The following is a 25,868-nucleotide window of genomic DNA, read 5'->3' as shown; positions in this document are numbered from 1 at the left end:
TTCCATTAAAAAATTTCTGTGCATACAATCCAAATAGATCGCGACAAGGGCTATTATAGTCTTTTAACCTTCCCTACAATTTGGCGTTGGGCAAGCTCTTGTTGCAGCGATATTCTCAGCCATGTTCTCCAAAGCCGTGGTTTCCTTGCCTTGTTCTAGGGTTTGATCCTTTCTCTCTTCTCTGCTTTATTTTTACAGTATAATTCCCTTTGATGTCCTATCTCTTTGATTTTACACTTCTAGATTTCACGTTTCTATAAATTGAGATTATCCTGCCTTTTTTTTTTCAGAGGGTTTGAGTTGACGTGAGGAATCGATGATATCTTATGAATGCTTGATGAATCTTAATTTCTGTTAGAATTTTAGATGTATTAGATTATTTTCGGACCTTTAAATCGATGAATTTTAATCGCTTAATCAAATATGTGAATTTTAATCATATCAGATGCGATTTTTTTGTTTGTTTGTAATGGCGATTCTGCTTGGAAAAATCTCAAATAATGAATGAAAAATGCCTACTTAATTTAACCTAATCTTAAGCAATAAGAGAAACACCTCTTAACTTGCACAAGACAAGCCTTCTCCTAAGAAATAAGGCGAAATAATCTTTTTACTTAGCAAGACAAAGGTTAGAGAAAAATTAGAAACGTAAATACGTAATAACTTTTCATCGAGGAATAACTCATGAGAAAACTAGGAACACAATGAGGCGATGCTTTCAATAAATTAGAGAATGTTCATGAATAATTTGAATTTTTGCATTTTTTGTAGAACTTGCGAACCTTTGAACTACTCGCAAATTTTCTTTCCTTACTTTCTTTGCTAATAAAATTGCGATTGCTTCAACCTAGTGGTCTTGACCATTGAGCCTCTAGCTCAATGATCATGACTTTGTTCTTCGACCTAGAGGTCAGAGGTTCAATCCCAGCTTTCCTGCCAAAAATAAATAAATTTGTGATTTCTTTCCAAATTTTGTCAACTATAATGTTTATTTAGGCTTTGTTTGCCTCTATGTTATATGGATTCTTTTGAGTAGGCAAAGTACCTTTGTGGGACATCTGTCAATATTCCAACACTTCATGACTTCGTTGTGATACTTCTAGATCTCTTTTATTTTATTTTATTTTGTCCTAAATGCAACTTACACAAATTTACAATTAGCACAGGTTTTGAAGTTTTATCCATCCTCATAGTAAGCCTTTTATATGGACAAAGCTTTTCCATTGGTGGTGAAGATCTTTTTTTTTTTGAGGTCGTCATGGGTGAATGATCTTTTTGTACTCGGTGGAATGAGGCTGGTGTGGATGCAAATGGGGAATGTTGCACTGTCATCACTATGGTACTTGATAGTGAGTTAGATCTCGTCGAGGCTATGTCACAAATGTCGTTCTCAGGAATTTCTCGGCAAGGAAAAATCTCGGGATATATTAATTTTTATTATTTTTTTTCGGGTTTCTATCGGGAAATAAACGGTAAAAACAAAATCATTTAAAAATATATAAAAATATTAAATCTAAGAAAAAATTATAGAATAAAAATATCGTAAAAATATCAGGATAGTATTGTGATATTATCGGGATATTTTATGATAAAAGGGAAAATATCGCTATATATTTTAAATCTCGGGATTAGTTCGGGATTTTGTCGTTTTATCAAAATCTCGCGATAAAAACGCTATATTTTGAAAATATCGAAGATATTTGTGACATAGCGTCGAGGTGAAAGCTGAGCTTGCTCTTAGGGACATGGCTTAGGGGCATTAGGTCTAGTGTCTCATCCTCGGTTTTAGGTGAACATGTGCCCCTGGTCCCCGGCACCGATCTGTTAGTGAGGCATGATCATGTGGCCATGAACACATTGGGCAATGTTGGTCTCTCTCTCTCTCGCTTGCTCTCTTTCCCTTTTCCTTTTCTTGCTTCCGTTATTCCTTCCTTTGTTTCTTGTATATGAGCATTGGAATTGATATCAGCATTTTCACCATTTTGACTAAATAATTCATTATTGAAAAGCAAAAAGCGAAATGGGACAGATTCATCAATTAATGAGAGTGGCAACAGCTCCCTATACTACATCCTAGCTTGTCTTTTCTATGTATTTCCAGTTTAATAAGCATTTAAGTGTTTCAATGTTTAGTCATATTTAATTTTTACATCCAAGTTCTAAATGGGAAACCATGAACTACATATGATGGTTGATCTTGTGTGGTTTGTTGGGTGAGGCAGTTTCCATGCAGGAGAAGTGGGACTCAGTGTTATTTCTCCTATATGCATCTGGGAACTTATTGATTTTTGTGTGGCTTTTCTTATTTGCACAGGCTATTAGGTTCTCGAACTTACTTGCATTCTTTTCAGGCTATGTGGTCGCTTGATAGGTTGTAGCATTTTATGGATTGGAGAAGGTTCCTAGAATACCATCTGCGAGACAAATGATAGAAATGATTCCTCATGGTGTTGTTAACAAGAAATTTTGGACTAGACTAATTGCTGGCATAGTGTACCTTTTAAATAATACTTTAAAAACACCAAGACTAAGGAGTAGTTAAAAAAATATGGGTGTCGACTGGCTAGACCAATTGGATTCAAAATTTTCCTTCTAAATGGACTGGACCATGGTCGGGCTATATTAATTTTTGGCCGGTTTTGATTAATTCATCGCTTTGACACCAAAACAATCATCAATAGCTCTAGCAGAGGTCTTGGGGAAAGGTACATATGCATGTGTATTGGTTTGAATATGAAATTGAGATGAACCCTTGATCTTATAACTTTGATATTGTTAGGAGTTTTATTATGGCTAACCCATGAATATAACTATACCATTTTCTGTTTGAATGTGGGTCCACCGTTTCTCTCAAAATGCCTGATCTATTGTGTTGTTTAACTTGGTTTCATCAGTGATTAATTTGTGAGCTAGATGGTTATGTACTTTAATGTATTAAGATCTTTTCTTGCTGTTATATTTTGCATTTACTTTTATCTTTCAGTAATATAGGTGGCTTGTATATGGCAACCGGGATTACATTTTTAGCCATTCTACTTAACTCTGGAGGTTGATTTAAGAGTTGCTTTTTCAATCTATGTTATTGATGTTACAAACTTCTCTCTCTTATTTGTAGGTGAGGACCCAATTTTGTACATGGCCAAATATGAGGCAACAACAGCCTAGAAAAAGATTGTTTTATGGCTTTGGGACATTTGCCTTGAGGCCTTTCAAAATCTTGCGTGGATGTAATCAACCATTCAGAGCTGCTCAATTTTTCTGCAGCATTTCCAATATGGCTTCCACATTGCAAATTGAACTGGTGAAATTTCTTTTAACTTCAAATCTCCGTTGTTTTCTTTTTTGAGAGACTTCTGAGATAGTTTCCATGTAGAGCATCTTTTCCTGGTGTTCTGATTGGAACTAATTTGCTAGTAATTTTCCACATAAAGTTTCCTATTCATTATACTTTCTGAAAGACACATATATGCTTGAGGTGAATGACCAAAGGATGTTATTTATGCTTCCTTTCCCTTGAGCTATTGTGTTGTAGGTTATTGGACTATTTTTTGTCTTTCTGATCAATGCATTATTTGTTCAAAAGGGGTCAGTACACTGTTCTGAACCATTTTCATGGTGGGCTCCACGTTGAATTACCCATAGTTTCCAGAGTGGGAAGTGAGTGCGAGAAGCAAAAGTAGGAAGCAAGGGGCTTAGAAAAGAGAATGTGGGAAGTGAAAAGATCTAAAGAAAGTAAAAAGAAAATGTGCGGGAAGCATCATTGAAATTCAACATGAAACATGTAAGAAGCCTCATGGGAAGCAAATAAGTACATAGAAAGAGTAGGATTGTAGTAGATTAGGGAAGAAGTATTAATATAGGTAAGGATTGCAGGTAGAAAATAAGACTTCGTCACTAATTGGATTACAAGTTTTTAGAAATTTATAGTTTCATGTGATTTATTCATGTATATTTGATGTTTTGGAAAAAATCTGCATAATTTTATTTGAAACTTAAGATGAGTTTTCTATTTTAAATACGCCCTTCAACATTACCAAAATGAGAAAATATTCTTTTGGGAAGAGATAATCACATAAGCAAGAAGCGTAATTCTATTAAGAGGAAACATTTACGAAGCATCTGGGAAGCGTGCTTCTCTATATTGATGAGGTATCCTTGGCTTAATATCCAGAAGAAGATCTTGAAGTTCCTGCCAGTAATTTATAATAGATCATTGTGCATCCTTGGTATTAATGACGTCTATTAGCACTTTTCTATATGATTCAAGCCAAACTTTAGAAACTCCTAGGGCCTTGCAATAAGGCCTTGCAATACCCAAGTCTGTCAAGCATACTTCTTGCTTCCGCTTGTAGGCTAGTGCCGACATCACAAAGATCATATTACCCATATAATTTCTAATAACTCCTCCCCCACGAGAATTTCCGGGATTCCCTTTAGATGCGCTATCAGTATTTAGCTTTACCTCTCCTTGCCTCGCTTTAACCCACACCACTTTCAACATCTTGGGAAAATTTACCTTTTTAGGAATAATCCCTATAGCACTTAACGCCCAACATTCCCAATGAGAACACTCTAGGGATGGCGTGAAGGACATAACATCTTACACCATATCAATATTTCGCCAATGATTACATTAATAGGCTTGGCAATTCCCTCCATACGTCGTTTACACCGCTTCCTCCAAATCTCCCAAGTTATTAGGGATGGGATGACTTTTAAGGTAAAACCAAAATCTGAATTTATTTTCCTCTTTGATATATTAGCTCCCTATATATATAATATATTATATTATTTTATAATTCTAAAGATCTGTCTTAGCAACTTTTATGATGTCATTCGTTGTGACTTTATTTTATTTACTGCCTTTAATTCTGCTTTCCATTAACACACTAAAAAAGGGGGTCATGGGAGTCAGCGCATATGTTTAAATCCATTGATGTCTGAAAGTCATGAGAATGATCATGTTATTGTACTCAGTTTCTTGCTTTAGAACTACACCCTATTTTCATCTAATTTGGAACTTTTCCTATAATATAATCTTTGCTTCTGAATCGGTTTCATATAATACATGCATAAACTTTAGAATTTTCTAAGCTTCTCATTATTGCTATGGCTTCTAGTAATGTGATGGCGAATAACAAAGTCTTTATAATATTGTATTAACAAGGATCCTTTTAATTTCTAACATAGACACAAAATCATTTTAGCCGACCCCAACTAGTTTGGGACAAAGGCTTTGTTGAGTTCAGTTGAGTATAGACACAAAATCATCATTGCCTTCTGAAGGCTTACTTTAGAATTATAGATTGATAATGGTGGTCATTTATACTGTTGATTATGGTTCCTTTTCGATTCTCTTCCCCTTGGTATAAATTTATACATCGAGCCTCGTTATATTGTGGGGAGACCTCTCATTGTTTATGATTGTGTAAATGTTTCTAAATTCTTTCCATTTCCAACGCCTTGTGCATTTTTGTACTCAGGTACCATGCCTTAAGGATAATTACGCATATCTTTTGCATGATGCATGTACTGGGACAGTTGGAGTTGTAGACCCTTCTGAAGCTGTACCCATCATAGAAGCATTGAATCGGAAAAGGAGAAACCTAACATACATACTCAACACCCATCATCATTATGATCATACTGGTGGTAATATGGAGTTAAAAGCAAGGTATGGAGCAAAGGTATGAAAATATTGTTTTCTACAATGCTATTTTTTAATTTATGATTGTTTACTTTTTGGTGTCATTCTCATCTTCCAAGAGCTTGCACAAATCTTAAAATTTAAGTTATTTTTTATTCAAATTTATTCACTTTGTACAGATTAATTTTCTTCATGCTTAGCATATATTTTTATAAGGAAGAGAATGTGACATTTTTTCTCTTTCAGTTCAATGCAACATACATGGTGCACATTCATCTGGTCTAGAGTATTTGTCGAGTGGACCTCATTGTAGACTACCCAAAATCATGTTGATTGGATATTCTTGGCCGCCTGATCTAACATATAGCATTATAATTTTTTTCCCTATGTAACCGAAGTACTGGAAACATAATCCCTTAATTTCGTTATTTCCTTATAAATCTAACTTTATAAGCTAAGCATGAAGATCATCATGCATGATTCTAATCATCCATGTTGTAATATTTTCCAAGGCTTTAAAAATTTGAAACAACTAGAAACCCTACAAGGGTCCCCAAGTCCAAGATTGACTTTTGACCTGATTGTGATACAAGACAGATCTATGGAAATGATGTTAGGGGTGAAAAGGATAGGTGAAAATTATGGTTTTCCTAAATATGTGATTGGATTGGAAAAATATACTATTAGGTTTAGGGTAGGGTTAGAAGGGTGCAGATGTATGTTGAAAATGGGGCATGGCCTTGCACCTGGAACCCTAAGCATCACACCAAGGGAACCCTAGGCATCACTCAAAGGGGTCAAGGCCTTGCACCTTACAAAAGTAGACTCCACCTCCATGATTTACAAGAAAGTAAGAAAAAAACTGACTGAAATTCATTCATCCATAGCAGCCATAAAAGAAAAGGGCCATGAGCTTAACAATATATAAGAAAGAGACAAGAACTCAAAATATCTAATACCCTAAACAAAAACCTAACACTTTTGGACTAAAATGCCCTCTAATAACTTAAAAACTCTCTCCCCATTAAATTTTTTTGTAATACATGTGTGGGGGGCCTATTTAAAGCACTCTTAACTTGAAGAAACCAAGTGATATTGGTGGGTAAATATCATGGTATCCCTACTATAACATTAGTGACTTAAAAGATGCCTGAGTGACCCCTAAAAATTAGAATATGGGCCCTACAATGGTCCCCATCAGAGTGATAGCTGAATCATGTCGATTAATTTTTTGAATTTTTGCCCAGATAGATGGATCAAAGACAAATATGGTAGAAATCACAATTTGCTAGTAGCTAAGTAAACCACACATATAAATGTTGAATGAAGTATAATCTGAAATTTGAAAATTTGAAACCCAACTTCTCATGTTCATATTTTTATTAGTTTTAGTTCAAAAAACTCTTATAAAACATGCCATAAATGTTACAAACCACTATATCCATAAAAAGCATAAGTTAGAGGTGGCATATTTTTTCTTAGAAACAGAAGTTCCAAAAACCAAATCACAAGATTTGGGGTTTTGTGAGCATTTGCGGACTTTAAAAACCACAAACCAAACTAAGAAACCTTCCTGTAATGAAAGTGCTTTAAGCTCCGACGCTAAGACCATTGACATTCAACTACACCCCTTGAAACGTATCTTGAGATCTCACATCACTTGAAACATATCTTGAGATATCACATCATTATCTTGTTTTTTCTTTTTTAATAATAAAGGGGATATTATTGAAATAAAGTCAAATCTCTAGCTATTTGGTAGCTTGAACCGAAAAAGTCAAATCTCTATAAAAAGAAGCCCTTCTTTTATGAAAAGTAACCCTTTTGCTATTTCTATTTTTTTAATATTTGTAAAAAAGTATAGATTGTGTCGTGGAGCATTTTTTTTAAATAGTAACATCTCTTCCATCATTCAAAAAAAAGTACCATCTCCTCCTATTACATTTAAAAAGTAGCATATTGCTACCTCTGCAATAGTGCATATATATATATATATATATATATATATATATATATATATATATATATATGAGTATGCTTATCTGCGCTCGAGTGCAAAAACAGGGGTGGGCCCACATTGTTGGGGGGATCCAAAGCATTCATTTGGAAAGCCCTTCATGGATAGGGTGTCCACCAAAAATCAGCTCCATTGGATCATCGTAGGGTCTCCATTTGAGGGGTAAAAAACTGGGCAGATTAGTGGACAAACAGTATCTGTCCATTTTCACCCCCACAAATGATCGCCCTATGGTGATCCAATGAAGCTGATTTTTGGTACACACCCAATCCATGATGGGGCCTTTCAAATGAATGCTTTGGATCACACCAACAATGTGGCCGCTCCCTTGTTTCCTGCACTCGAGCGCAAATAAGCTATCTGCACTCGAGCACAGGAACCCTTCTCTCTCTCTCTCTCTCTCTCTATATATATATATATATATATATATATATATATATATATATATATACTATAATAAGACGGGATGAAAAGAGAGTTTTTTCGATTTTTTTGAAAAATCCGTGAGAATTACACCTCACATTTTTTGACTTTTTTTAACAAATGCCCCCATTCAACTCATATAATTGCAATCCTACCCCCCTCCTTTATGCTTTTAACAAAGGCACCCATTAGATCATATAATTTCAATCCTACCCCTCCTTTATGCTTTTAACAAAGGCACCCATTAGAGCCGTATAATTTCGATCTTCCCCCCTTCTTTATGGTTTTTTAATTAAAAAACTATAGGGTGATCTTGACCATCCGATTTAAGATAAGAGGAATTATGGAAACATCTATAGATTGGAGGGCTAGGATCGGCCTATGGAAATGATTTTTGGGGCACAACCTATTTATGTTGTGTTCCATCACATGGACGGTTTGGATCAACCTATCACGTGGTCCGTACCGTTCTTTGTCGGCCCGTGCATCGCACGGGTTTTTTACTAGTATATATATAGAGGAAAGTGAAGCTACACCGCCGGCTTAAAATACAATGGGCCCACATTGTTTTGGTGATCCAAAGAATTCATTTGATTGGCCCTCACATAGATAGGGTGTCCACCAAAAATCAGCTCCATAGGATCATCCCAACCCTTCAAACTGTGGAGGCAAAAATGGACAAATTTGTGAAGGTTTTTACACGTTCATTTTTGCCTCCACAAATCGTAGGGTTGGGATGATCCTATGGAGCTGATTTTTGGTGGACGCCCTATCTATGTGAGGGCCAATCAAATGAATTCTTTGGATCACCAAAACAATGTGGGCCCATCGTATTTTAAGCCGGCGGTGTAGCTAAGTTAGCTACACCGGCGGTGTAGCTTCACTTTCCTCATATATATATATATATATATATATATATATATATATATAGTTCTATTTTGGTGAGTTTTTCAAGGGAAATAGATCAGGATGATGCCTTATTACTCGAAAAAAAAGAAAAAAGAAAAAAGAAAGAAGAAGATCAGACTGGTCCCATTTGACCCCTATTTCTATTTTAAGGAAAACCTCATGTATCTCTCTTTCTTCATGTTTTTGTGCATATCTGACAGTGAGTAATGCCAAATGGAAGAATATAGATAGAAATGAAAAGAAGAAATCCTCTTTGTGCGAATATGAATGTAAGGAGGATCGGGGGAAATAGGGAAGGAAAAGAGAAGAATGTCTCTCTCTCTCTCTCATGTATTCAGTTTATTGTGTTAAAGTATAAAAGATTAATAACGCCTTTCTCCAAAAGCTTAAGCTTTTGGAGAAGTTGGTTAGTTAACATGGTATCAGAGCCAAAGGTCTCGAGTTCAAACCTCCCGGATAGCAAAAATCCACATGCAATGGTCGGCCCAAAGTGGGACCACATGTGCCACGTGTTTGCCAAGTGGGCCACACGTGCGGGGGAGTGTTAAAGTATAAAAGATTAATAACGCTTTTCTCCAAAAGCTTAAGCTTTTGGAGAAGTTGGTTAGTTAACATATTGTAACCCAGCCACCATTAATGAATTAAACCTTTTACATTTGGCTCAGAAAAACTTTACAAGTAGGTACAACCATGGTTTAAAATTCCGAGTGTTTTAAGTTTCGAGTCAAGGCGGGGTTTTTAAACATTGTGTTGCATAATGGAAACAGATACACAAGTCAACATTAGAGAACACAAGGGAACTAGAGCCCTCTATGGGAAATAGATTAGGAAGAGGGGCGGCCCAGTGCACGAGGCTCCCGCCATTGCGGGGTCTGGGGAGGGCTAGATGTATGCTGCCTTACCCCTGCTTTGCAGAGAGGCTGTTTTTGTGACTCGAACCCGTGACCACCAGCTCACAATGGAGCAACCTTACCGTTGAGCCATGGCTTGCCCTAAAATAAATTAGGAAGAGGAAGGAAAAAAAACTAGGAGTGTAGATACTCCAAATTTAGCATGTTTGTCTTCCAACATATTTAACCACACATTATAATGGTAGGTAAGTCTTCAGGTGCTCCAACATTTCGAACTATCTACTGGATCTTGAAATGGAACATCTTGGCAAGATCTTTTAGGCTTGAACCGTCCATGGTATTTAAAGTTTAAACCCATCAATTCATATCTTTCATTGCAAACTCTTTCCTGATTCTCGAAGGCTTCTTAGGAAAGATTGACCTATATAATGTCTAGTCTCGAAAATTTGAAGGATTATGAGAGAGGGTACAATCTCCAGCTCTTCCCAGTTTTCTTTAATATTTTCTATGTTTCTTTAATATTTTCTTGGAGGAAAACAAATAGAAGGAATACAATCATAATGGTCCATAATTTCGTCTTCCCTCACTTCACACTATTCCAGAAACGACATATAGGATGACAAGCTGTCGATGCATGGCATGCATACTTATTCTATAATTGGCCAAAAGTGGATGTATACCATCTGAATAGGTAAAAGGCTTACAGTTTTATGCTTAGATATGTCATCTTTCCTTGCGATTTCATACTGTTTTACATTTGGTAAGCATTAGGCTTCTTAGGGACTGATGATTTTAACCCCCATGTTTTACATGTAGGTAATTGGCTCAGTCTCAGACAAGGACAGAATTCCTGGCATAGACATAGCACTCTCCGATGGAGAAAAGTGGATGTTTGCAGGCCATGAGGTGCTTGTAATGGAAACTGCTGGTCATACACGAGGTCAAATTCTAGTATTTATGTATGGATTATGATATTTTTTGCATGCTTCTCATGAGACACGGGCATTTTCTAAAGTTAAGTCTATTAACTCTATTATCTGAAACAGTGATCCAATCAAATCATTATCTTCAGCAATTGTTTTTAAATTGTTAATCACATCTACACGTATCCATTTCTTCTGTTTGTTTTAAATTGGTAGAAATATACGATTTTCAAATCTTTTCTTCCAAATCTTGCTTTTTCAAATCGTGCAAAGCTGATTGTGTTCTTGCAAACCTGAACTCTTTCTATTCTAAATCTTACAAACCTGAAATCTTGCTTTTCTAAATCTTCCAAACCTGAAATCTTATCATCCAAATCTTGCAAATCTTAAAAACATTGGAAAACTTTGATCCTTATATATGTTGATTATGTATAAAATTCTTTTAATATCATTGTGAGGCCATCTTTGGAAAATTTGTAGCACGAACACCTAGATTTAGCCAAATTTATGTTTCTCTTTTGTGGTGCTACTGTTCACACAGAAAGGGAAGAAAAGAAAGAAAGAAAGAAACACAAAAATTGTAGTGTGTTCATGTAAATTTTGTTAAACTTGGAAGTTGAGCTTTTACCGAGTCACGAAGACCCGTGTATTTAACATTAGTGTCAGGGTGCAATTTTATCAAAAAGGATTTATGGTGAAATTCTTGTCTTTTGACCTTTAGCTGAGTATCCTCACTTTTTTACTAGAAGTAAACTGGTGCTGTTTACCATATGCATGATTCTGGGTTAGCTCACTGTATTATGCTTATATTGGTATTGAATTGCAGAGGCATCCTGCTATTTCTATTGGGACAGTGTCAGACACTCTAATTATCCATTTGGTTAATTTTTTTAAACAGGCCACATTAGCTTCTACTTTCCTGGATCGGGAGCAGTATTCACAGGAGATACGCTGTTCAGCCTATCATGTGGCAAGCTTTTCGAAGGAAGCCCAGAGCAGGTTATCCCTTCCCTACTCACGTCCACAAAGTAATTTTACAATCATGTATGCAGATGAAGAACAACCATGTGCATCTGTTGAGAAGTGCACTGCATGAGTATTTTCCGGTGATGATTTTTTCTCTTGATGTATATATGCATAGCATAGATTTGCACATGCTATAAAAATAATGCAAACGGATTTCCCTCTCATCTAGAATACCTCCTTATCAATCTTGAAAAAAAAAAAAAAGAACCCATCAGTTGGAGAGACGTTAGCTGTTGACCAAAGGCAAAAAGGGAAGGGAACATTGGTCTGCAGCTATATTGTGTCTCGCCCTATGCATTCACACAGAAACTCAGACAGCTAAATACATGCATTCAAACGTACAGTACATGTGTATTTGTGGACGTGCACGTTGTTGTTGTTTTATAGTCTCTATGATCATATAATATTAAGAACATTTTGAAGTGTTCACCATTTGAAAGTAAGGACATTAAGATTAGAAGCCACAATTATATAACATCTGGTTGAGTACTTGTTATGCTCATGATACATGAATGTTCTTCAATGCATTTTTTTTTTTAACTTGAGCATTCATAACATTACATTGTTTTTTCAGATGCTATCATCACTCCAAAAATTTTTGGTATTGCCAGAAGAAACAAATGTATACTGTGGTCATGAGTATACATTGGTACACATTCTTTTCTCTTAGCTCTACATATGTTTCAACTTTCAAAACTCTTTTTTGAGTAGTTCTGAAGTTAATGGCTATGAAAACCCTTTTTTTCATCAACATTGGGCAGAGTAATTCAAAATTTGCGCTGTCCATAGAGCCTAAAAATCAGGCACTCCAAGAGTATGCTGCACATGTAACCCATCTTCGCAGTAAGGGCTTGCCAACGGTAATCACAGACCTACATGTTGGAATCTTGATTTTAGCATTAATTAAAGAATGCAACCCTTGTTTCCAGTCCCCAATTGATTTTGCTGGCTCTGGGGGCATTTGGTTAAATTTGGAATTCAGATCCTGGGTTTCAAATTTTTCATCAAACTAGCAGCATATCCGTGATATATTTCTATTCATTCCACTGTATACTTATCTCATGTTAGATTCCGACGAATTTGAAGACGGAAAAGTCATGTAATCCATTTCTCCGCACCTCAAGCATGGAGATCCGGCAGGCGTTGAATATTCCAGACAATGCAAATGATGCGGAAGCGTTGGGTGTCATTCGTAGAGCGAAGGATGCGTGGTAAGGCAGTGCATATCACTTCATGTATAGGAGAGCTGGTACATTTTCTTCTAACAATGGTGTTTATAATTTTGGCGCACAGTGGACTTTGTCCCCAAGGTATGTACTTATTTCTTATTCTTACTTGTTAAAATAGAAAATATTTTTGTGGCATAAATTAATAAGTTGTCCTTAGTTTCAATGCAAAGCCAATAGAAACCTTTGAGAACAAATAAGTTGTTTCTGATTTTTTCCCACAACTCCAATGATCCAAAATTATTTTGCTTTTCTGATGTACAGAGGTGAAGCCTGTTATACAGAACAATGATTGGTTTCATTGTAGAGCAGGAATGAAAAGAGCTTCTAAAGAAATTATCTTCCATTCTATGTTTTGCAATACAAAGGGCCTTGTATGTGAAATTTAGATCGTTGATCTTTGTCCAGGACATCCCATCTCACCATGTGTAAGATAAACGACTACAAAAAGCTTTTATTTAGCTCTTCTTGGGGGAGCCCTGAACAGGACTTAAGGGCCTAAGATCATTGATCAAGTATTCAAGTTGTTCCTAGCCGCCGCATTTGGATAGACTTATGGCCCCACCTGTTCTGATCATAGACACTGTTGGGGATTCCTCACAAAAGCAAATATACCACATCGGAAAAGTGAATGGATGTGGAGCGGCTTATAAGGAATTGGGCACCCGCGCCCCACCCCCAACCCCAACCCCCGCCACTGTGGATAAAATCCATTCCCCCCCCCCCCCCCCCCCCCCCACACACACACACACACAACGTTATCCGTTAAGTTTGGGGGGGGGGGGGGGGGGGGGGGGGGGGGTGGTGGTGGTTAGGGATGGATTATTTGTCGATTTTTTAAAATCTCGAAAAAATAGGATTTCATCGCTTTATAAAGAAAAAGGAAAAAAAAATATCATAATATTTTTTAAAATATCAGAGATATTTGTGTATATGTTTAGATACGAAAATATTGGTGGTAAAAAAAATATGAATGCTTGTAGATGATTTTTCAAAATCTCAAGGAAAAAATTTCGGATTTTGTTTTGTCATCGCAAAAATATAGTAATAATTTTGAAAATTTCGGAGATAAGTTGTGAGTTGTTTAGATCTGAAAATATCGGAGATAACCAGGAGTTCACGTGCCTACAATTCTATACTGAAAAAATGCTAAAAAGACGCTTACTGCTAAAAAAAAATGCATTCAGCTGGGGCTCTAATAATTAAGGGATTTGCTAGGGACCAGCCCAGAATGCATTTCGCGGACCGGCTGTTGCATGAGAAAGCAGCCGCATCAGATAATAAGACAAAATCTTTTGAAAGTGAGCCTATGGGGCTGCTCTCTCATGCAACAGCCAGTCTGTGAATTGCCTTCTGCGATGGTCCCTAGCACATCACAATAAATAATGTTTTGTAAATTTATAATCTCTAATATCTTATTGCTTAGACCATTGCAAATCTAATTTATACTCTTATTTCTAGTACTTAATGCAAAAATCTAGTGATAAAACCAACTAGATGGAGGGATAAGATGAGATTCAAGAGAAGAAAATTGTTCTCTCGATGCCAAATACACAAAGAATGAATCCCAAGCTGTTGCACTAGCCAAGAGATTTCGAAATTCACTTAAATGGCTTGTAAGAGAAAAAATGTTGAGAAAATACATCGGACAAATCTGATCCGATGTTGAACAAACAAACACAAAAGTATAACTAAAAATAAGCCACAAGATGAATGCTGAGAGTGTATTTGGTTCGTCCAAGATGCCTACATCCACAGGCAAGAACACAATGTTCACCACGAGAAAGCAAAATTACAAGGATTCCAATGGATAAACCTGAAACCCAAAAGCCCACAACCCTTTCTCTTGCTTTTCATCCAAGACCATACACAAGAGAAGCCCGAGAAAAAGTCCACAAGAAAAGTAGAGAACTTCTCTCTCCCCCTCCTCTAAGGGCTAATCTGCACGACCACAATTTTAATAATGGGATGAACTCACCTTGTTTTACCAGCTGTTAATAGCTTTCTGGGAATTGTAATATCCTCAACAACTGTTTAAACATATTAAAACAAGGTGACTTCGTGTCATTATTAAAGCATGGTTCGCACTCTTATCATTCCTCTTTTTTGTAAAATGTTAATTTAAAGACGAATCGAACGGGTTGGATGTTCTCGTAGAGACAAAACCCTGAAATCGGCATTTCGGCAATTTCGTCAAAAACCCAGAACCTAAAACCCTGGTTTCCTCTCTTTATCTTTCTTCCTCCCATCGCAATATAGATAGAGAGAGAGAGAGAGAGAGAGAGAGAGAGAGAGAGAGAGAGAGAGAGAGAGAGAGATGAATCACATAGCAGCAGCTGAAGAACACATAGCTTTTTGCCTTTTGTTTTTTTGGGTTTAACATGATAGCATTTTCTTCAATTTGCTTGAATTATTGTTGCAGCAAGCCTACTTCAAATGCGTATATGAATGTTTTGACAGGAGGAGGCAAGAAGATATAAATAACTGTCGACACTCCTTTGGACACTTTTAATTGTATTGCTAGGAGTGTTAGTTAATGTGGGTGTGTGGACACATATTTGTGTAATAAACAATAATTCTATATGTACGTATGTGTCACAATTTCTAGATTTTTATATGTTTCCATGTCAGACAACTCATATCCATGTCAAAACTCGACACCCAAATCCATATCGACACTATGATTATATACACTTTCTATTTTTGCCGTGTTTCTGTTTCTAAATTATGGGGGTTTGCCATGTCCGACACTCCGCATCGGTGTCAACACTTGACACTCGTGTCCATGTCCACAAATCATAGAATCCAACCAATTCGTTTTTGAATTTCATTGCTTTGATATTTGTGTTTCTACAAATTATTCATCTATTTCGTGAATGCTTCTGCGATTCCTATCATGTTCTGTAGGCATTACTTTCAACCCCATTAGTCTTTCTTTGACAATATTCATACTTAGCTGGTGCGGATGTATCACCTTTGGTGCAGAGAGCGCATGAATATTGGTCTTCACCTCCAAGAATTGGGGATGAGAATGATTATTTACTGCCCTTGTTTTGATAATTTATGATGCCACAGTTTGTTATGACACCTAAAAGGACATTATTGAGTGGCACTTTCTGAGACTGTGACCTGCTAGGGTAGGAATGATTGTCTTCTTAGGTATGACAACATGGGCCTTGAGTTAAAACTTGAAACTGTTGTATTACTTCAGGAACATACCAACCTCTATGGTGTATCTATTTTTTGCTATTGAAAAATTGTAGAAATTCTTTCGGCGGAATGAGCGATAGGCCTGTTTGAGCAAATAGAATCCATCCAACAATGTACGTTGGAGTACTTGCGTGATTAGGCCAGCCCCGCCCCACACGAATTCCTCAGAACAACTTTGTAATACTGTGAAGGAACTGAGCATTTAGCATATTGCAATTGACTTGTATGAGAATTAACTCCCCGTGTTATACAAAACAGTACCACCTCACATTCACTAACTTATTCATCTTCAAATTCTGAGGGTGAGATTAACTGTTCTATTTTGATCTTTGAAAAAAGGTCTAATATTGCTTAAAATAGTGTCTGATCTCTATCTGGTATCCAATTCTTAGGTCTGTTTGTGTTCAATATGTCCAGAGCTTCTAGATCCTAGAAGCAGTATCTGGAGCATCAAGCAGTAGTTTTTGGGAAGTTGGGTAGTTCTCAAGCATATGGAAATGCCTATGCAAAAGTATCTTGGACCATCCAAGGTTGTCTGGGCAATAATCAACCATCAACAAAGGTAATTAATAGACTTGATTTAATATTAAGTTTGTTCAACTAACGGTGGGCCCTATTATATCTCTCATTAGGAATAGGAGTGCCACTCATCAAAGCAAGAGGTTGCACCATACCAGGGAGCTTGCACCATGCTAGTCGTATTCCTAATTTCCTGGAGGACTCTCTACCGACCTTATCTTCTCTCCTAACTCCTAACGCATGACAGATCTGACCGTCCTTGCAGTCTGATCTCAACCGTCCATTCAATCCCAATTTCTCCATAAATACAAATACAGGCCCTGTGTTGCATTTGTTTGCCATAGTTAGGTTCTGCAATAGGCTTTACTTTTTTTCTAGGGTTTCTTGAGGCGACTGAGTATTTTCCCCCCTACGACAGGAGATCGGGTCGGTTCTTCGGTTTTGTAAGAGATTATGTTGTGTTCTTTTGATCAATTCGATGAATTTTCTCTTGCTGATTGTCAATTTTCTTAAGTTAGAGATGGTATCTACGTGCTTGGATTTATTTCCTTTTGCAAGGAATCTCTTAGGTTTTTATCAATTGATGGGATACAACAAGGGTTTTCTTTGATATATCTTACGCTTCATTACGCCCTAGATTGCGTTTGTTTTTCATCGATTGATGGGTAGAAGAAGGGTTTCTCTGATATATCATCATACACTTGTTACGCCCAAGTTTTCTCTGCGGTGAACTTTTCCCTTTTCTTTTGTTTCTTCTTCAGAGGGCTTTTAAGGATAACTGTTAACTGATATCAAACCATTGAGTTTTTAGAGCGGGTACAGAGCTTGCTATTTAATTTATCTTCAGATGAGTGGTTCTGGAACTGGGCATCTCAAAACCCTAAGCAATAGGCGTTGTTTAGCAATCCTTCCGTGTTAAGGGTTTAGATTGGACTTTTGCTTTCGTTTGAATTGTTTAGGTGTCAACTTTTTGTGGATGCCTTGTTTTTTCAGGTTTGCAATGATTTGTCGTCGAGCGTGTATGCTGACCTATCTGGATTGCTTTTGATACATGGTTTAGTAAAGGGGTTTCTAATCTCAGAGATGCTTTTGGATATTGTTATTAATTCTCTTGTATGATGAAGTGGATTTTAACGGAACTTAATCCAATATTTAGGTTTTCCTGGGTATCTGTTTCTTTATGAAGGTTTTCCTGGGTATCTGTTACTTTATGAAGGGTCTGGACTTCAGGATTGAAAGATGGTATATAGAGGCTCCATCTTCGAATATTTTACTATCTATTTTGATAGTGTTTATGTTCCTCACATTGAGGAATAAACTCAGTTTAGGGTTATTTTGTCTCTCTTTTTCATTCCCAAGAAACACTTGATAGGGTTTTGATTCATCTAAGATTTTTTATTTTGGATTATTATTTCTCCATCTGCATCAAAGAGAAACCTTCTGTTTAGGGTTTTTATCGACTGATAGAGGTGCTAAAGGGTTTTCTCTCAGCTATGTTGTTTTGGGTTTCTACTTGAATTCTGTGCTCAACGATTTCCAAGAAGATGGTAATATGTAGATATCATTCCCTTTGATCGACGTAACATCATGACAACGCATGACGTAACATCATGACAACGCATGACGACTACTAGAAGTGGGGGTTTACTTTGATTTTTATCGGATCACTCTTGTTTAATTGTGGAAAAAATGGGGTTGTCTTTGCTTAATATTTTTGTTTGCTATTTCTTATTATTTCCATCTTAGGTTGAAGAAAATTTTCATGGAATTCAATCGGACATTCGGTTTTACAGGTTTTTATTGAAGAACCTTCTATTTCCGTTTTTATTGACTTGTATATAGGAGCAGGTATTTTTTCGAGCCATTTGGGTTTGTCCTTATTAATTATGTGACTAAGGATTTCTTGTTGTTTCATTTCTTCTTTAAGGCTGTTAGAAGGAGAATTCCAATTGACATCAAGGGGGTTTCTATGCTTACAGATGTTGTTTGTAAATTATTATTATTTTGCTTGTATGATGAAACAAATTTTGTAATACCCGGTCCCAAGTATTTGGGTAATTATCCTTATCAAAGTGAACATATGATTTTTTTTTATAATGGGTGTCATTATAAAAAATTAAGCCAAGATTAATTGTTAGAAATGGGTGTTAGTATCAAATAAAAGTTGTGAATTTTCTTTGATATGGGTAATAATATCAAATGGACTAAAGTTAAATTAGGAATCAAATATGCAATCATTTTCAATATTCAATCATAAGGTAACAATCATGTGCTATTATCATCAATGACTAAAGTTAAATTAGGAATCAAATATGCAATCATTTTCAATATTCTATCTTAAGATAGCAATCATTTCAATATTGAAAAAGAAAGAAATGTGTGGGATGTTTGGAACCTTACGAGACTACAACCTTCTTCTTTTTTTTCTCTCCACTCTCTTCCTCTCATTGGATGAAGGTTAGTTGGTTAAATTAGGAATCAAATATGCAATCATTTTCAATATTTTATCTTAAGGTAGCAATCATTTCAATATTGAAAAAGAAAGAAATGTGTAGGATGTTTGGAACCTTGCGAGGCTACAACCTTTTCTCTCCACTCTACAACCTTTTCTCTCCACTCTCTTCTCTACAACTTTCTCACCACAACCTTTTCTCTCCACTCTCTTGCCTACAACTTTTTCTCTCCACTCTCTTCTCTCATTGGATGAAGGTTAGTTGTTGTGGGATTTAGAAAGGGGTGGTGTTGATGAAGGTTAGTAGTTGTGGGCTTTAGAAAGGGGTGGTGTTGATGAAGATTAGTTGTTGTGGGCTTTAGAAAGGGGTGGTGTTGATGAAGGTTAGTTGTTGTGGGCTTTAGAAAGAAGAAATATAGGTGTTGGATGTAGTTGTTGTGGGCTTTAGAAAGAAGAAATATAGGTGTTGGATGTAGTTGTTGTGGGCTTTAGAAAGAGGGAATATAGGTGGTGTTTGAGGCCATTGAGATGCTTGTAACTCTCCTACATTGGGATGCTTGTAACTCTCCTACAAGACCAAGTTCTACACCACTTTAGAACCATTGCAAAACAGTCCTAGAAGCCATTGCAAAACAGTCCTAGAAGCCATTGCAAAACAGTCCTAGAAACCTCTGCAAACTGTTATTGCGGCCGGTAAATAAACTACTTTCCACCATCTTGTTGCCATAACCTTGTGTCCAAGAATCAAGGCCTACAAGACCTCATATTCTTGAGATCAACTACGGTTGGGTGGATCTTCATCACGAACAATTGCCAAAATCTTGGGTGGATCTTCATCACGAACAATTGCCAAAATTCTGTAAGTTCATATTCTTACCCAGTTCCCTTCTAGTTTCAGCTTTGCAAATTCCCTTCCTTGCCAAGAACAAAAAGGAGGAAAAGAGTAGTCTTAATTAAATAAATTTGGTTGGGCAAATGGGATTGGAGTTTAGGTGCGATATGTTAGAAAGGAGTTTTTAGAGCCGTCCTAATTTCTTTTCTTTTTAGAGGCGTCCTAATTTCTTTTCTTTTCAGATCAACGTCGTCCTAGAGAAAACAAAACAAATTCAGAAATTCGTGCAAGAGGTAGGTGATCCTACCCTATGTCAGTGTATTATCAAATAATTACATTAGCTAAGTTGAAAGCTTTCTATTTCAATTTTTGCATATCTACTTTGACTTGGAACTTCTTTTGGAGAAGATTTTTACTGAACGTTTTTTTTAGTATGTCATTCTACATAGTTGAATATCATTATGCATGGTATCCTTTAGTCTTGACATGTTTTCATCCCTATACATAAAAAGCTTTATGAAGAACATGATTTAGAAAACTAGAATTCATGAAGCAACAATTTGAAAAGCACTTTGTTTACGATATGTTTTCGTAGATTTGAAATGAGGGAAGTTCCCTATGGCTTGAAGCGTTACAAATTTATGGCATGGTATTGCAAACATTAAAATTGCTTCTCTCTATAATTGCATACAGTCTTGGTATGGAATGGATTCCGCCAGTAAGGTTGATCTCTGGTGGGGATCTAGTGCCCAACCTACCAGTGGGTGAGTACACTGGACGTGATCACGTAGACCGGTCAAATTTTATCTACCCGTAAGGTTGATCTCGGGCGGCCAGTAGGGAGTCCTCTGGCTATTGATATTGTGACATTGCGCACTTTTGGACCTGTGAGTCCTGCGAACGAGTGTTCGCCTTGGGTTACGCTACTTGCCAATAAGGTTGGAAATTGGCCACAGAGAAGACTGTTATGTTTGAAAATATATTACTGTTAAGTATTTGATTTCCAAGTGGAAAAATGCAAAAATCAAGTGTTTGAAAATATATATTCTTGTCATTGATTTCCAAGTGAAAAACTGCATAACCGAGTGGTTGGAACTGTTTTGTAAAAACATGTATTTTTCTTATATAGCTTATGTAGAAATGATCTTTTTAATTCTTATCAATTTCTGCATTGGCTAAATTTTATGGCATGCTACGTCTTTTCCGCACAAGTTTGTTTTTGTTTTCCTATTAGCTGGCTTGGATTTGGAAAACCGGCTGGGCTGTTAGCTCATTATGTGGTTTAACAAATTTCAGATACAGAGGAGCGGCAGTAGATTTGCTGAGATCAGGCACTTGGATTGGAGCCTAGGAGATTTGTTCTTTATTTCATTGTTCCAATTTAGAAACCTTTGATATTTTATTAAGGTGATTGTCTTGAAATAATTATTGTTGGATTTAGACTTATGGACCTAATCTATATTTGTATTTCATTATGAGACTAAAATTTCCGCATTTATTAGTTACTCTGATTGTTGAGAATAGTTGATCGAAAAAGGAGCCTTGCATGCTTGTGGGGGCGACCCTATGGGCGTGCGGCGGCTGTCACGTGCGCCTTACCTAGAATTATGGGTTCGGGGCGTGACAGTAAAGTGGTATCAGAGCAATAGGTTTAAGAACCGGTAGGACCTTAGGCAAAGGCAAATTGTATTTTTACTACAGGACCTTAGGCAAAGGCAAATTGTATTTTTACTACTTAGGTAAAGGCAAATTGTATTTTTACAATTTTTACTACTTACCTTCCGATTAGATGTAGGTATTTTATAATCTAGAGCCTTACTAGTGTTTGCTATTGTTGGGATAGGTATGGCTCGTACCAAGAGAATGACTGACCTTGCTCGTAGCACGACCCGACTTCAGCGAAACCCTATACCGGCTCCAGTGCAGCCAAATCAGGCGCAAGAGGAGGAGCCTCCCACCCCTATCATCCATACTGCAGAGGGAGGGACTCATCAGGAAGAGCAAGGGTTACCCCGATTAGAGCGGATGATGGAGACTTTGGTTGGGGTGGTGACCCAACAGCAGCAGCAGCCTCAGCATCATCCGCCACAGGTCGAGCCTCGTCAGCAGAATAGGATGACCGAGTTTCGGAGGATGGCCAATACATTTGGAGGGACCACTGATCCTCTCGTGGCTGATGAATGGTTGCAAGAGACCGAGAAAATCTTTGAATTTCTGGGGATGGCAGAGCCGGACAAAGTAGTAGCTGCCACGTTCATGCTTAGAGGAAGTGCAGATGCTTGGTGGAAGATGGAGAAGCGTGTCAGGGGGAGCGCTATCATTGCATGGGATGAATTCTCTACAGCTTTCTATGACAAATATTTTCCTGATAGTGTGAGGATTCTTAAGGAAAATGATTTTTTCAATTTAAAGCAAGGGAACAGATCTGTCATAGATTATGAGGCAGAGTTTACGAGATTGGGGATGTTTGCACCCATATCGGTCATGGAGGACGACGGGCTTCTTGCTCGCCGTTTCCAAGACGGACTCAGGGAGCCTATCAGGCATCGAGTAAAAGATTTCCAGCTTAAAACCTATGCAGATGTGTTGAGTAAGGCTTTACAGGTTGAGGAAGGAGTCATCAGGTCCCAACAGCATAGGGACCAGCAGAAGAAGAGATTCAGGGCAGGAGGTCAGCAGGATGGCCAGATTTCAGGAGAGCCATCTAAGAGGCCTAATTCCTACCGCCAGGGAGGTGGATCACAGCAGAGGTCAGGCGACCATCGCCCGCAGCATCAGAGTGCTGGTCAGAGGTCTAGCTTGTGTGCCAAATGCAAGAAACATCATGCAGAAAAGGATTGCCCATGGATCACTGGGGCATGTTTTGAGTGTGGCCAGTTGGGTCACAAGGTAGCAGATTGTCCTCGGAAGAGAAATTTTCAGTTTTCAGGAGCACCCCCAGCAGCGCGAGTTCCGCCCACAGGAGAGAATCGGGCACCTCCAGCGGTGCGAGTCCCGCCCACAGGAGAGAATCAGGCATGGAATAAGAAGCAGAGGATCCCAAGCCGAGTCTATGCACTAACCGAGCAGGACGCTATGGCCTCTAATGCAGTGGTGACAGGTATGTCATTAGTTAGTTGTTGATATTCTTATTCATATAAATGTCTATAAAATTTCAACGTATTGCATTTTGATGTTTGCTTAGTTAATAGTGGGAATAGGTTAACCTATGTTTGCTTAGTTAATAGTGGGAATGGGTTAACCTATGACAGGTACCCTTCCAATAGCTTCGGTCTATGCATGTGTATTATTTGATTCGGGTGCCTCACATTCTTTTATATCATCCCGGTTTGTTGTGAAGCATGGATTAGTTCATGAGCCTTTAGATGTAGAGTTATGTGTAGACACACCTGTAGGAGGTAGCCTGATTACCGACAGGATTTGCAAGTCGTGTGCAGTGAAGATCGGTGACAGGGAGTTACCCGCTGATTTGGTAGTCTTGGAGATGAAGGATTTTGATGTTATTCTTGGGATGGATTGGCTGGCTGCTAATCATGCCAGCCTAGACTGTCACAGTAAGTTAGTGACTTTTCAGATGCCAGGACAGCGAAGGTTCAGTTTTATTGGTAGTCCTGGTGGTGCGCCCACCCAAATCATTTCGACTTGCAAGGCTAGCAGATTGTTAAGGAAGGGTTGTGAGGGATTTCTTGCCTCTATATCAGAAGTCAGTCAGGAGGCCCTCAGGCTAGAGGACATCACAATTGTACGAGACTTCCCTGATGTATTCCCTGAAGACTTGCCGGGGTTGCCTCCAGATAGAGAGATCGAATTCTCCATTGATCTTGTACCTAGCACGGGTCCCATTTCTAAGGCTCCCTATCGAATGGCTCCAGTAGAGCTTAAGGAGTTGAGTGGGCAGTTGCAAGAACTTCTTGATAAGGGGTTGATCAGACCTAGTGTTTCTCCTTGGGGTGCACCAGTGCTATTTGTGAAGAAGAAAGATGGGAGTATGCGGTTGTGCATCGATTATAGAGAGCTAAACAAGGTAACTGTGAGAAATAAGTATCCATTGCCCAGGATCGAGGATCTATTTGATCAGTTACAGGGGTCTAAAGTATTCTCTAAGATCGATCTTCGCTCGGGTTACCATCAGTTGAAGATCAAGCCAGAAGATGTGCCCAAGTCAGCTTTCAGGACTAGATATGGACACTACGAGTTCTTAGTGTTGCCATTTGGTTTGACTAACGCACCCGCGGCATTTATGGATTTGATGAATAGGGTGTTCAAGCCATTCTTAGACAGATTTGTAGTAGTGTTCATAGATGACATCCTAATCTACTCAAAGAGCCATGAAGAGCATGAAAATCACTTAAGGCAGGTGTTGCAGGTATTGAGAGCAGAGCAGCTATATGCGAAATTCAAGAAGTGTGAGTTTTGGCTTGATAGAGTGGCTTTTCTGGGGCATGTGATTTCTAAGGATGGAGTGTCTGTGGACCCCCAAAAGATTGAGGCCGTAGTGGATTGGAGCAGGCCGTCTAATGTCGCCGAAATTCGCAGTTTCTTAGGTCTGGCGGGATATTACAGGAAATTCGTAGAGGGATTTTCACGGATTGCCGTACCACTGACCCGTCTAACGCATAAGGGAACCAAGTTTGAATGGTCTGATAAGTGCGAGGAGAGCTTCCAAGAGTTGAAACGAAGGTTAGTATCGGCCCCAATCCTCACTATACCATCTGAGAGTGGAGGATTCACCATATATAGTGATGCCTCTAAGAGTGGTTTAGGTTGTGTGTTGATGCAACACGGAAAGGTAGTGGCCTATGCCTCCAGGCAGTTGAAGCCATATGAGCAGAACTATCCGACGCATGATCTAGAGTTAGCAGCAGTAGTGTTTGCATTGAAAATTTGGAGACACTACCTTTATGGGGAGCCATGTGAGGTCTTCACTGACCATAAGAGCCTAAAGTACTTGTTCACGCAAAAGGAGCTAAATATGCGTCAGAGGAGATGGCTTGAATTGCTACAGGACTATGACCTGACCATCAGCTATCATCCAGGGAAGGCTAATGTAGTAGCAGATGCTTTGAGCAGAAAGGCCCAGGGTAAGATGGCATCTTTGATAACTAATCAAAGGCAGATCATTGAGGACTTGAGGAGGTTGAGTATTGAGGTAAGACAGCACGAGCCTGGTCTGCAAATTGCGAACCTGAGAGTTCAGCCCACTTTGTTAGAGAAAATAAAGATTTCTCAGAGTACTGATGAGAGACTCCATAAGATCAGGGCAGAAGTTGAGGCAGGATCCCAATTAGATTTTCGAGTCCATGAGGATGGGTCCTTGAGGTTCGGAACTCGGTTGTGTGTGCCTGCTGATGTGGATCTCAAGAGGGAGATTATGGATGAGGCCCATAGTTCTACTTATTCAGTGCACCCTGGAAGCACCAAAATGTACAGGGACCTCAGAGAAATTTTCTGGTGGAATAACATGAAGCGAGAGATTGCAGAGTTTGTGGCTCGTTGTATAATCTGCCAGCAGGTCAAGATAGAGCATCAGAGACCTGCCGGGAAGTTAGAGCCCCTCCCTATTCCAGAGTGGAAATGGGAGCACATCACTATGGATTTTGTGACCGGTTTGCCAAAGACATTGAAGAAAAATGATGCCATTTGGGTTATAGTCGACAGGTTGACTAAGTCGGCTCACTTCTTGGCTTATAGAGTGGGTTCGACATTGGATCAGATGGCAGAGTGGTACTTGGAGGAGATTGTCAGGCTACATGGAGTGCCAGTGTCGATTGTGTCTGACAGAGACCCAAGGTTCGTGTCTCAGTTCTGGAGGAGTTTCCATAAGGCTTTGGGA

General features: G+C 38.2%; 1 protein-coding gene and 1 long non-coding RNA gene across 2 annotated transcripts; both read left to right on the top strand.

Annotated features, from left to right (window-relative positions):
• Positions 1-8: 8 nt before the first annotated feature.
• On the top strand, positions 9-13,188 carry LOC143892348 (putative hydroxyacylglutathione hydrolase 2, chloroplastic). Its single transcript, XM_077396896.1, has 8 exons — positions 9-160; positions 3,116-3,301; positions 5,484-5,687; positions 10,664-10,787; positions 11,669-11,769; positions 12,371-12,445; positions 12,558-12,656; positions 12,865-13,188. Exons 1-8 carry the CDS (start codon positions 122-124, stop codon positions 13,009-13,011), a joined length of 975 nt encoding a protein of 324 aa, XP_077253011.1. The 5' UTR covers positions 9-121; the 3' UTR covers positions 13,012-13,188.
• A 5,672-nt stretch (positions 13,189-18,860) lies between these two features.
• LOC143892346 (uncharacterized) lies at positions 18,861-22,246 on the top strand. The gene is made up of 3 exons (XR_013255477.1): positions 18,861-20,062; positions 20,278-20,328; positions 21,332-22,246. It is a non-coding gene; the product is annotated as an uncharacterized LOC143892346 (long non-coding RNA).
• The last annotated feature ends 3,622 nt before the right edge of the window (positions 22,247-25,868 follow it).

This window comes from Tasmannia lanceolata, unplaced genomic scaffold, assembly GCF_043159265.1.
Source record: "Tasmannia lanceolata isolate RefF3 unplaced genomic scaffold, GAP_Taslan_0.1 ptg000015l, whole genome shotgun sequence".
NCBI classification, from domain to species: domain Eukaryota; kingdom Viridiplantae; phylum Streptophyta; class Magnoliopsida; order Canellales; family Winteraceae; genus Tasmannia; species Tasmannia lanceolata.
The sequence above is the reverse complement of the archived record's forward strand: the minus strand, read 5'-3'. Positions and strand labels throughout refer to the sequence as shown.